General features: G+C 36.6%; 1 protein-coding gene across 8 annotated transcripts in view; it reads right to left on the bottom strand.

The window, feature by feature from the left end:
- ankhd1 (ankyrin repeat and KH domain containing 1) overlaps nt 1–13,033 on the bottom strand; it is a 144,603-nt gene that overhangs the window by 43,602 nt on the left and 87,968 nt on the right. For 6 of the 8 annotated variants that reach the window (XM_059990308.1, XM_059990309.1, XM_059990313.1 and 3 more), the window contains exon 15: nt 6,212–6,952. The exons of the other annotated variants lie outside the window; for them this stretch is intronic. In XM_059990308.1, coding sequence (XP_059846291.1) covers nt 6,212–6,952 — 741 coding nt within the window. The remainder of the gene's footprint in view (nt 1–6,211; nt 6,953–13,033) is intronic. 8 annotated transcript variants of the gene reach the window in all.

Here is a 13,033-nt window from a genome sequence, read left to right as displayed (position 1 = left end):
TTGCCCCAAAAGTTCCTTCCAGGTGAAACTTCAGCTTGTACTATTTACTGTACTCAGTGAAGTTTCCTCCATCCTGGATTGGGGAAACAGTTAGGACATGACTTGCAAATAATTATTTTCAGTACACAAGCACCACAATCATTTTCCAATACCATTCACCATCCACTCCCATCCCCTACTCACTCATCCTACTAGTCTTGAAGAAACTAAATACAAACTTGAGGCAAAGTAGCTAATTTTTCAACTAGATACCTGAACCTTCTAGACTTCTTGATCTCAATCATTTCTGATCAGGACCATTCCCATTTTCCCTCCCTGATCACAGCTTTCAGGAACAATACTGCTATTTGCACTTACACCTCCTCCAGACTCATTTTAATCTCCATTTAAGCTTATTAATATCCATTTAGATTGGTACTGTCACACATTTTACCATTTAATCTGTCTTCTACCATATCACAGCCGTTTTTCCATTTTCCCTTTCATATTATTATGCTTCTCTTCCTGAAATTACTTGCATCTTTTTTCTCAGTTCAGATAAATCATGAATTTAGCAATTCAAGCATTAGATTTCAGATTTCTACCATCCCTCTTGCACTTGCAGAGGACTGCCATTTGTTTTAACACTGCAGCAGCTGATTGACCTCACCTATTCTTATATCTTTTGCATATTGCAATAATTTAATTTTACTTGCTAAAATAATTTGATGAAACACCTGTCACATCTGTTGTCTTTTTTTGATTTTCAATTTCAAAATACCTTCAATGTTGAACATACATAAATACAATGTTTTACTTGGATCTCAGCAAAAGTTTGTTCATTGGAAGCAATTTCCCATTTAATTTTTATGATCCAGCTGTTTTCAGAACAGATGTACCTGTTGGGCATCATATATATGAAAAGATTTTCAATGTAATCATTAACTTTAGACACATTTTATTGCTAAACACTGATGAAAGCTTTAAAAATCTTCAGAGTTTATTTTCAACGTGAAATATTGTTCAAATTTATTTCTCATTAACCTCAACACCTGAAAATGGGTACAGTTAAACAATTTGATTTATGCAACTTTTAGACTCTACAACTCTAATACTTAATATTTTGAATCCTCTAGTTGTTTTCCCCACTGCCATACTATCTTCAAGAGTGTGGTAAAACATTGTCAATGCTTGATAAAAATATGAAAAAACTGGGTGTAAAACCAGCAAGATTCACAGAGTCTAGACAATGGCTACTGATAGATTACTCGATAATGTGGTGCTTCACATCTAAACCCTAACTTGACTTTATCTCATCCTAGCACAAATTAAAGACAGGAAATGACTATTGTAATCAATCTTTTCCATTGCACAGAATGATTTTCTTTTTGAGTTTCTCTCTCCAGATCAGGAGACAAGTTAGTGATATCCTTTAGCTACGTTTTGCATCAGAACATGCATTTTCTTATGCATCTGAGGAAGAGATGAGAGAAAGCATACAGCACAGAACATCACAACTTCAGAAAGCTAGTAGGTTATTGTGCAAGAAACTTGTACAAATAATCATGAGACGTTAAATTATTGATTAGTTGCAGCCAAAGGTCAGTCTAGAAGAGCTGTTTGACAAAAACAAGGAGAGAAAGTACAACATTGAAAATGAAGTTGGGCATAGGCACATCAATGGTTGTACAGATTTTGTTTTGCTGTTTACTCATGCACAAGATGTGGACTTCACAAGCAAAATCAACATTTTTTACGCATTATTGCCCTAGAGGTGGATTTGGAGTCACACTTCAAACAGACTAGATTAGGATGAACTCATCTATTAGAGAATTTCTTCTCTGACAGTTATTAGTAAATTAAAAGGGGTTTTACATCAATCCAGACATTCTGTAAATTGTATTTTTATTTAATTCTGATAAATTCTCCCAACTGCCATGTGGAATCTGAGATGGCTCTACCTCGATCAATTGTCCAGAATTCCAGTTACTGTTCCAGTAACTGAACCACTGTGCTAGTGCATCCCACCATTTTCCATTTGCTAAAGAAAAGTTTAATTTAAGAAAGACCAAGAAGCTTTGTTAATTTGACACCTGTCATACACAGTAAGTGTATAATGTTTCAAAAAATGAACCAGGTGCTGGGATCTATTACTGAGCTAGTTGCATTTTCTATTATGCTAAACTTGGAATACTGCAAACACTTTGAATGTGGTAACTGAGCCATCTACAACGAACTCAATGTGGCTGATCTCAAGGCACAGAAGAAACTACAAGGTATAGTTTGTCAAGCTAAAGTTTTCAAAGGCATCTTCTTTGGAGATCTTAATAAAGTGGAACAAAGGGTGTTTTTCCTACATCACTTTGCAAGACAGAAGAGGGTATAAATATTTCTATATACTCTGGGATATCATCAATAGGACTGAATGATAATGATTACAGTTCGAGCCAGTATACAGGATTTATCCATAATCAAAATAATGCAATTGGCTTTGGATTAAATAAAATTTTAATAAAAAGATTTTAAAAATACTGTCCACCAGTATTCAAATGCTTTAATCTTGTACGTGTCCTTCCTTTTTGCAGTTGGGTTCTCTACACTAAAAGAATCATTAAGTATAGCGAACAGAGTTAAAAAAAAACACCAAAATGGAAAATTTGCCAACAAGGTAATATGGAATGCAAGATAAAGGTGTACAGACACCAAGATCTCAACTTAAAGTACATTATATGGTTAACCTTAAAACAATGAACAATACATTTTGGTGGTACTAGTTAACTGATAAATTAGTAGATGCTGGGTTGATTACAAAATAAAAGAGTTTGAATAAGTACACAGATGCAAGGGCTATGGAGAGCAATGGTCTAGGTGAGGGTCGATGGGCCGAGGCAGAACAATTCAGCACAGACTAGATGGGCCAAAGCACCTGTTTCTAAGCTGTGGTGCTCTATGACTATTGGTCAGCAAAATAAAATGAATTGATAATACTCTAATCCAGTCGCAGGAGTTAACACTTCTAATCTGAAGCATGGGCCCACTAGAATCCTAGTAAATGACATGTTCATTACGTTTTGTCTGCTGCAGGATGGAAGCCGCTTCTTAGATAGCTGGTGTAACAACTTAAGATGGGATATGTCTAGTAAAGAACATTAGCCCTCTTCAAACAAGCTCACAATTGTATCTTTTTAAAAATGTTGAATTTCTACTTTCCTACATATAAATGAGGCTTTTGTAAGTTAGTTTCTAATTAAGAGTGGCTAAATTTTATGATTCTCATACCATGCCCAATGTGGACCTTAAAGGACTTCTGGATATTCAATTCAAACTTTCATGCTGAACTGCCAAAGGAATAGTGGGCTGGTCTGGAGTGTCACCTAAATGGGCAGATTTCTGATGACATGTCAGGCATGTGCTTGACCACATTTGGTAAGTTCCTTTGATGTCTCCAATATTACAGTTATGTTAGTTGCAGGTACACAGCTGGTCTTTGAAAGACAGATAACACATACCTTTCAGCCAAAATTACAATGACACACGCCAGAATGGCCAATTTGTTTCCAGCAAAGTCTTGGCCACATCAAATGCAACACATATAGAATTCTTCAACACTCAGACACTGACTTCAAGCCCAGCCACAGTCCAATGAAATAAAAAAAATAACTGCAGCTGTTACCTTTTTTAATGAAATTAATATGTACAGGACCAATTGAGCCCATGATTGTGGACCCACAAAATTATCCATAATTTGGCTAACTCACTTAGAAACTAATGGGCCATTCGAATGGGTAAGGCAAGCACCACGTGCAAAAGAATGCTATTCCAGAGTTAAGGCTAAAGAATCCAGTAATGAAGAATAATCGTAACCCAACCCAGATTTCACTGTACCCTGAATTGGGAGTGGTTTGCTCCTTACTAGCAATCTTTAAAATGCAATGCATCAATTATCAGTATCGATATCCGAACTTCAGAGTAATTTAGAAGAAAACCAACTACTATAGATTGTTGGTTGCTGGTTTCATTCCCAGTTGCATGTAATGTACAGCATGGGGTAGAGAAATAAAAGAGTTTCAAAGTAAGAATCTCACCTCTAAGTCAGCAGTAGTCTCACCTCACACTCAGTCAAAAGTTACATTTTTGTAAATCCTTCCAGGCTTAAGTATCATGCTCTTTATTATGAGGTCAAAAACAACTTTCAATTCCTTTGAATGAGCCTACATTTTAAAATCCCGTAATCCACTGCATCAGCATCTTTACACTAAACTATGTAGAATCACAATAAATTTATCACATCCAGGTATACTAAAATGACAAATCAAATTAAATTTAACAAAACAGAAGGTGTTCTAACAGCCAAGTAACCTGGCTGTTCAGAGAATTCTTATAGTGATGTGTTAGGCTATTTATACTATTATACTACCACTAGGTGCCACTATAGCAATTTACAATTGCAACCAGTTCTAAAACCCTTCTTACAAATATACAGCAACAGCCAACTAAAAGTACACTAAAAATGTCCAGTAAAGTCAAGCTCCAAGTTCAAGCCCTCACTGTAGCAGAACAAAAATCAGTCTTAAAAAAATGAGTGGGCTAACAAGGTTTCATTATCTATTTGCACTAATTAATAGATGTTCGTGATCTAAATATACATCACCTTAACAATATTACTATCGAACAAAATATAACTCAGTACAAGCCCAGCACATTTCATTGTGAAATTAGGAAGAATACCACCTTGGTAACTTACTTACAACCAGATAACTGTCTAGTTACTTTTCACAACTATGTGCTGTTGGAAATTATATACATATCAGAATAATTATTTTTGCAATCACAAATAGTAAGGCAAATGACTAGCCTCTGAGATTGTCACTAGTTAAAAAATTTAACAATATCTTAATGATAAGTAATTACCACAGTAGGCAAAAAAACTGAATTATGTTTCCTCTAAACAAATTTCCTTTGAGGTGGTAAATGAACTTGAGCATTTCAAGACCAAAAAAAAGGGCAGGTTTATAAAGGTTTAAATAACAAAGGTTTAATTTTTTAGTCCATTTCAGAAAATCAAACAACTTCTTCCTTATTTGTGATTCTTATGAAGTATGTGGGGAGATGGTATAATTTCATAATTTACGTTCTACAAAAATAATACATTTTGATTGGGATAAACTACATAGCCAAGTTTTCTGAAGCATTTCTATAATGTGAAATAAGAGGTTCAGTTCCATTTCTAATATTCTCGATATCAAAATACAATTTGATTTCATTTTACTGAATTATTTTAATAAGGGATGTACTGCAGTTATAGAAAACTTCATTCGGTAACTAATTTATGGGACAAATGCACTTCAATACACATGCTGCAACAAGGGGAAAAGCACAATCTTAACATTAAAAATAAACTGACATTTTAGTGGTTGGCTGGGACATTCTTTTTTCCTGGAGCAACTTGGTTGTGGCTGATTTAAGCCAAAATAGTCTCCTAGTAGTTTCTTATATTTCAATTCAAATTTAACTGTAGCAATAGAATGTGCCAAAGTGGCATTACTTTTAATAAAATATGAAATAAATCTGTCCTCCAATTTAATTCTTTATTTCAGCTTTTTTTGTAGCTTAAACTACTGTAAAGACAAGGTCAATAAAGATCATATTAAATCACAAAGTTTAAGGGAACAAATGAGTCCAAATTGAGATCATGTCCATGTACTGAAATAGTTCAAGGGCAAAACAGGTTTTAATGTTTGGTAACAAACTCCCTGAAGATATTTTCCATTTAACATGTGATATTTAATTTTCAAATTAGTTTACCATTAATTTCAAGACCATTTAACTTTTTTTTCCTGAAAACTAAGTGACAATGAGAGGTTGTGAACCTCGAAGATCTGAAATTAAAGGTACAGGCTGGAAGTGCAAAGCAAGTATCTGATAGACAAAGAAGTGATGTATGACCCTTGATTAAGGCTGTTCAGTTGTAATTGGGTATTATAGTCAAAATGCACACTTTAGTTTATCTTTCAGATACTAATTGAGCTCTACACATCCAACTTTCAAATGACAAGAGCTACTTAAAAAGAATGGCAATTTTTGGCTGGCTTTAAACAGCATTGCAGTAGTCTGAATAAAGCATTGTATCTATAGTTGTCTCTCAATAAATCTAACAAATTTCCATTTGCACCTAAAAGCTAGTAGATGTGAGCAAAGGCAAAGTATAAAAGAGGACCAATTCTCAACCCACCTGCCATGATGTCATCAAGAGTGTCAGTTAGCGTCTGTGCTGGAGTTGCAACCATTAATCCATCAGATGCTTGAGCTAAGAGTCCCTGTCCAAGTCCAGCAAGTTGTGCCTGTCCTAACAAAGGCTGATTCACAATTACTCGCTGTAGATCAGGTACGTTAGTGATAGGATAAACAGAACTAGCAAAGTTTGGAGATACTTGTGTTGCTAAAGGTTGAATAGGAACAAACCCCATTTGGGTTGCAGGTGGCTGCTGCTGGCCATCTCTGTGCAAGATGGTGTCCACCTGAGGCAACTTTGAAAAGTCTTCCTCTGGCAGACATTCACCAGTCCCCACCTGAGAGAACAGTCCTCCATGTGGGCATTGCTGTTGTTGTTGCTGGAGCTGAAGCGTCTGCTGTTGACCCTTGGCTTCCAAGTACTCTTTGGTAAACTGCTGCTGAGTTTTCAGCTGCAATTCCCTTTCAACCTTTTGCAGCTCTTTCAAAATCTTTTTCTTCTTCTGTACTTGCTCTTCTCTGCTCTTTTTTAGTTCTTCTATCTTGTCTTTGGTTAAAGTGTCTCCCTGAATCAATTCTAGTGACTTCAACTGCGCCTTCTCAATAGCGTTAATTCTTTGTCCCAGCTCTGTCAGCTTGCCTTCCGTCTCTTCCACAATGCATTCTAAAGGCTGGTACTGGTGGAAGGGCTGGACATCCTGTTCCGCTACCTGCAGGGGACTGGACTTCTGCTTGGATGTACCTAAGCACACGAAAAATGTTTGAAAAAATGCCATGCAAAAATTACTTACCCATGTGTAAGCAGTGTAAACTTTTCACCACATTGTGGCTTTTATTCAGTCTAGCACTGAAAATAAACTTTTCTACATTTGCTTTGTTCAATCTAATGAAGAATTTGAATTCCATATCAGTTTGCAAGTTTTCGGAAATTATTTGTAATTATTTTTTTTGTCAGAGAAGAAATGGGAAAGGAAAAAATAAAGTTTCCACAATAGAATTTCCAGAAATGATATTTTTGATAAAAGGGTTAAAGTACAATTATAGTAAAAATAAGGGGTAACATTAAGACTTTGTTTTGAATACTACAATTTTATTGCCTCAAGATTGACAATTTTTCCCGATTTGTAGTCTACATGTCTCTTCCCCAACTACTGCAAATATATTTGAATTGGTCTTCAAATAATTGTCTCCAAGGACAACTGTATAAGGCTACTATAAAACTTCTGAATCACATTTAACCTATTTTTCATGGGACCATTTCTTCGTCAAGCACCAGAAATGTGAATTATACATTAAGATTCAACTGAAGAGCTGAAGAAACAAACAAAATCTGAATTATAACTTGAATCCCCAATTAATATTTAATTTTTGAATTGCAAAAGGCTTGTAACTACAAAATAACTACAATTCAAAATATTGAGAGTGCATGTTCTGAGAGATTCGCTAGATTTCTTTTAAAGATGCGTCTGATTAAAATTATACATTCACCTTGAATACTGTAACTTTTGTCTTCTGTGAACTGGTGCCACATGGAAAAAGATCCCAATGAACCCGAAACATGCAAGTAATTGATGTTTCCAAATTACATTTTTCCTCCTGCAAGTCAACTTAAAGATTGCAGGATAATTTCACTGGATGGTCTATTCTTTCATGTAATATCGCTTGAGGCAGTACAGAGCCAGTAAAGTTCCAGATTTCATTTCTGTTGTTTATGACCTCTGCTGATGCAGCAAAGCCAAACAAGTTCTGGTTACATGTTGCCACAGAACCAAAGCTCAGTAAAATAACAAACAGTTTGGAACAGTTATTTCCTCAAAAGTATGACATGATCCTTGCTGGGAGGGACAAATGCACTCACGAGATTAAAGTAATTTTTAATGGCCTTCTGCCCATATTCTATACACAACTGTCCCTCAACTATTAATGCATTCCCAGATCAACAAATATCATTTTTTTTAAAAATCACAATCTTTCAAATGAAACCCCTTCCTTCATCTCCTCTAACACAATAGCAACTCCCAGAAACACTACATTCTTTGATTCTGAACTCATGATCTCTCCACCAATGTCAACCATACCAAGAGCTACCTTACGACTCTACTCTAGAATTCTATCTCTAAATCTGTTTTCTCCTCTCTGTAAAAGCTCTGTCTCATGAAAGATGCCTGACACATGTCTAAAGTTGCAGGGAACTACCTTGAGAAATCTTGCTGCAAAGATGCTGTTTAATTCTACATAGGCCCACAATAAGAACAAATAATTGGACAAAGAGCCCAGGAAATTTTATCATATGCTATAATACAGAATATTTGGAGACAGAATTGGTGATTAAATAAACACCAATTTCCAGAAGATTGGCATTAACTTAAAGTGCTGTTTGAAAAAAAATATTCGATTGGCCAAAGGCAGATTTACTATGTCAGTACTTTAATATCATTTTCACTGAAGATATGGGGAGGAGAGGGAAAAAGTGCATTAGTAATAAGGACAATTATCAGAGCTCAAAATGCATAATTTTTACCAAAGAAACCTGTGTGAAATCTCAATCCTAGGAGCACATTTCACACTGCATATAGGATCCCATATGTGAACCTGTTACAGATGGTAACAACAGCTCTCCTTTTAAAACAATGTTCAGACTATGTTATTTGGGATGATGCATTTAAGTAACCCTTTTAATTTCCATCAACAGTTAATAATGCAGCAGAGAATCTGCCTTTTAAAGACCTGAAAGGGATTTGACAAGTCTTACTCATTTGGAAAAGCTCAATATAAAAAGGAGGCAACCTTTTGTCACTAGTGTGGCTTAACTGCATTTCAACATTAACCATTTCAATTTAAAACTGAGGATTTTACAATTAAGACTGTTAAGGTGAAACAATTGCATACTAAAGCTTGGACTTAAATGTCATGAATGTTCTCAGTTTGTTCAATCATGGCTACCACTGCTGGTTTCTCCTTCCAGGAACTGTCCAATTTAGAGAGGTTATGTGCTAAATGGGATTAGAATAGTTGGGTGCAATTACCAGTGCAGCAGTGATGGACCGTTCTTTGCCTTATGCCTCTGACACTGAGCTTGGCAAGAATAGGCCTTCCATTGTTAAAGTCAGCAAACCCTTCAGCAGCATATCTCTTCATCCCTGCATATGCTACAATTAAAGCTGCAACACTGAAGGTAATCTAAAATAAAATCAAACAATTGCATTCCCTGGCTGCTCAACTTGTTACCTATTATTTTATTGCAGCCCTGACTTGTTGGTCTCAACACACACAGTCTGAATATTGCAGCTAAGAATTTAAATTCAAGTTTTATCAAAATAACTAGAATTTAGGGTGAAAAGTTAGCCTCAATAAAAGTAGCTAGTAAACTACTCAGTTGTCATAAAATCCCATCTAGTTTATTCATGTCCTTCAAGGAAGAAAATCTTATATACATGCAAATCTAGACTCACCAAGTCACTGAATCTTTGACAACACGAGTGAATCTGCAGATGCTGGAAATAAATTAAAAACACAAAATGCTGGCAGAACTCAGCAGGCCAGACAAGGGTTTCAGCCCAAAACATCGTTATTGCCTCCTCCCATAGATGCTGTCTGGCCTGCTGAGTTCTGCCAGCATTTTGTGTTTTTTTTTTATTTTTTTCACTGAATCTTTGAGGTCAATATCAAGAATTGTCATGTTAACAGTGTCAAATTCCTTTCCCTCTCCCCATCCCAGGCAGAACAGGAGTAGACTTCTGCTGATCCTTGTCTATCACCCTAACATTCTCTGCAGCTTCTGCCACCTATAAATGGGATCCCACGAGCCACATTTTCCCCTCATTTCCCCGCAGGGATCCCTCTCTCTACGACTCCCTCGTCTGCTCATCCCTCCCCAGACACACTCTCCTATAACAACAAAAGAACACCTGCCCCTACGCCTCTCACATCACCACCATCCAGGGCCCTAAGCGACATTTGCAAGTGGTGCAAATTCACTGGCATTATTTATTGCATCCAGTCCAGCCTCCTCTAAATCCCCTCTAGATACAGTGACCACTTCAACAGCATCTTCACTCTACCCCAGCCACCTGGATCTCCCAGTTGCCAGCGACTTTTATTCTCCTTCCCATTCCTATACCAGCATGCCTGCCCTCAGCCTCCTCTACAAGTTAAGGGTATATGCAAATTAGAGGAATTGCACTTCATATTCCACCTGGATAGTCAAAACATGGGAGCATGAACATTTAATTCACCAATTTATTGCCTTCCGGCCTCAGATATCATTCCCACTCTTCCTCTCCCTCACCTGAATCCACTCCTTCCCTCCCATTACCTTTTTATACTTTCTTCTTTCAGCCCAGATGAAGGGTGTTCACCCAAAATGTCAACTACCCATTTCCCGCCAAAGATGCTGCCTGACTTGCTGAGTTCCTCCAGCATTCTGTGTGTGGTGTCAACTGGAAAACCTTGACCAATCTGTTCTAATGGTAAAGACCTCATTAATTTCTCAAAGGAATCCCTAACTGGTTTCTATTCTCGGAATGTAATGAAGCCTAGCAGATACTCACCTTTACATCTAAAAACAAGCATCCATAGGACTTTGAATTTCCATCTTTTGGCAAAGGCAAGCATAGTATTGTTCCCATTATCAGCACCATTCACTGTTGTGGAAACATCACAGTATTTCCAAGGCTAAACTGAGTGTCTTTACACACTCCATTACAAATTCCATTAATGTATATCATATTTATCTAAAGTAGCAGTTGACTACTATCTTTCCTTCTTATCTAAATATTTCACAAGAGGGTAACAAAAGATTTTACCAGAACAAGAGCATAAAAAGTTTCCCACTATAGGTTAGGTACTCTATCCAGATCTTTCAATGTTTGATGGGTTTCAATGAGATACATCAATGAGTACGGGTGAGCTCCTCATGTTACCTATTCTTTATTAGAACCATTCATGTGAACCTCCTCTGGACCCTCTACAATGCCAGCACATCTTTTCTTGGATACGGCGCCAAAATCCCTCACAATACTCCAAATGTGGTCTGACCAATACCTTGTAATTTCTCAATAATACATCCTTGCTCTCATATTCTGGTCCTCTTGAAATTAGTACAAACATTGCAAAAGCCTTCCTTACCACCAACACAACCAGCAAGCTAATCCTTAGAGAGTCCTTGCACAAGGACTCCGAAGTACCTTTGCACTTCTGATCTTTGAATTTTCTCCCCAGGTAGAAAATAGGTCCAATCACAACTAGTTGAAATACCTGCAATTTTGTTATTTTTTACCTGGCCGAATCCAATGATTACCCTAAATCTAAAACATGTTTGAGGATTAAACACCAAATAACTGCACCCAATGGTCTTGACTTTCTTAGTTATCTTGTAACCAAGATAATCATCTTGAGCTTTCTAAAGTACTAAGACAGGATGCTATGACACAGCATAATCCAATGAAAATTTAAATATTTTAATTGGAATATGCACCTAAACAGAACTGAATCTGACATGACTGGGTCTATCAGTTATGCTATTCAGCTTACAGGGTCTACACCAGCATTCCTTATAATCGGGCTTGCTGGTCATGTACAGCACTACTAACTACAAAGCTAGCCAACTCAAGTTTTGGATCAAGTCAGTTGTGGAAAGTTGATTCCTTCCTACCTATCCGCATTAAGATTTTAATACAGGACCCAAAGGCACACTATTACTAACCTTCTTCCTCATCTTTCCAACCAGTTTAATCTTCAATTGATAATTACATAAGAAGCAAAATTCAAGCCCTCAAGATAATGGGAGACAATTGGAAATACTCAGGAGTAACAAAGTGCACAACAGAACTGATGAGCCCATATACTGTGCTGTTGAATACAGCACAAACTTCACATTTCAGTTTGTAATGTGGCATTTCAGTAAAAACTGCTTGCTGCTGCAAAATCACTGAAGGATCTAAATACAAGTTATTTTGTGGCCTTCTTTGATTAAATATGTTCTAACAACTGCTAATAGAAACTTAACTTTAAATAAAGTTCAAAATAATGAGGTATTTCAAAGGACTTTACAAATAACCATTAATAAAGGTGCTGAGATGGAGACAATTAAAATTTGGCTGACTTAATTATTGAGATGATTACCTACAAATTATCTATGAGTTCATTACTAAAGATGGAAAGCTCTTGGCAATCCTTTCCTTACATTTTCACCAGCCTCCCCCCCCACTATAACTGTAGGCCATGGCTTTCAGTATTGTAGAATGACCTGTGTATGACAGCTTAATGCCAAGCAGACATCCAAACGGCGTATGTACCAAGCATCCTCATCAAGTGCTTAACCTAGGTCTTTCACTTGGCAATTAGGATGACGCTACCTTTAAGTACAAGCTAGAGCTATCTTAATACAACTGTTTCCCTTTTTGTCAAAAACTTCAGACCACAGCTCAGTCCTACAGCTCTCATGTAGAAACACCCACCGCCTTTTAATGCATTGGGATTTTGATAAAATTAAATAGGGAGTAAACATCCCTAAACATACTCCAATGGCTCCTATTCAGAATTCAAGACAGCCATCTACTAAATGCCCTGGTTAGCATGGTGAGTAAAGCATGCCACCTACAAGTAAATCTACCATTAATGATCACTCATCTTGACAAAGTAAACTAACCTTACAGAAATGTTTCAAAGATAAAGATATCACAACTTTGAAAGACCTGAAGATGACATTCCTTGCGACAGCTGATAAATGCCTCTCATCTCTGACACAAGAAAGCAACAGCTCTTCTAACTATCCTTATAAAAATACTGGACTCAGTACATAACTTTCATTAAAAAATTATTC

This window comes from Hypanus sabinus, chromosome 15, assembly GCF_030144855.1.
Source record: "Hypanus sabinus isolate sHypSab1 chromosome 15, sHypSab1.hap1, whole genome shotgun sequence".
NCBI classification, from domain to species: domain Eukaryota; kingdom Metazoa; phylum Chordata; class Chondrichthyes; order Myliobatiformes; family Dasyatidae; genus Hypanus; species Hypanus sabinus.
Note: the sequence above shows the minus strand (reverse complement) of the source record. Positions and strands in the feature narration are given on the sequence as shown.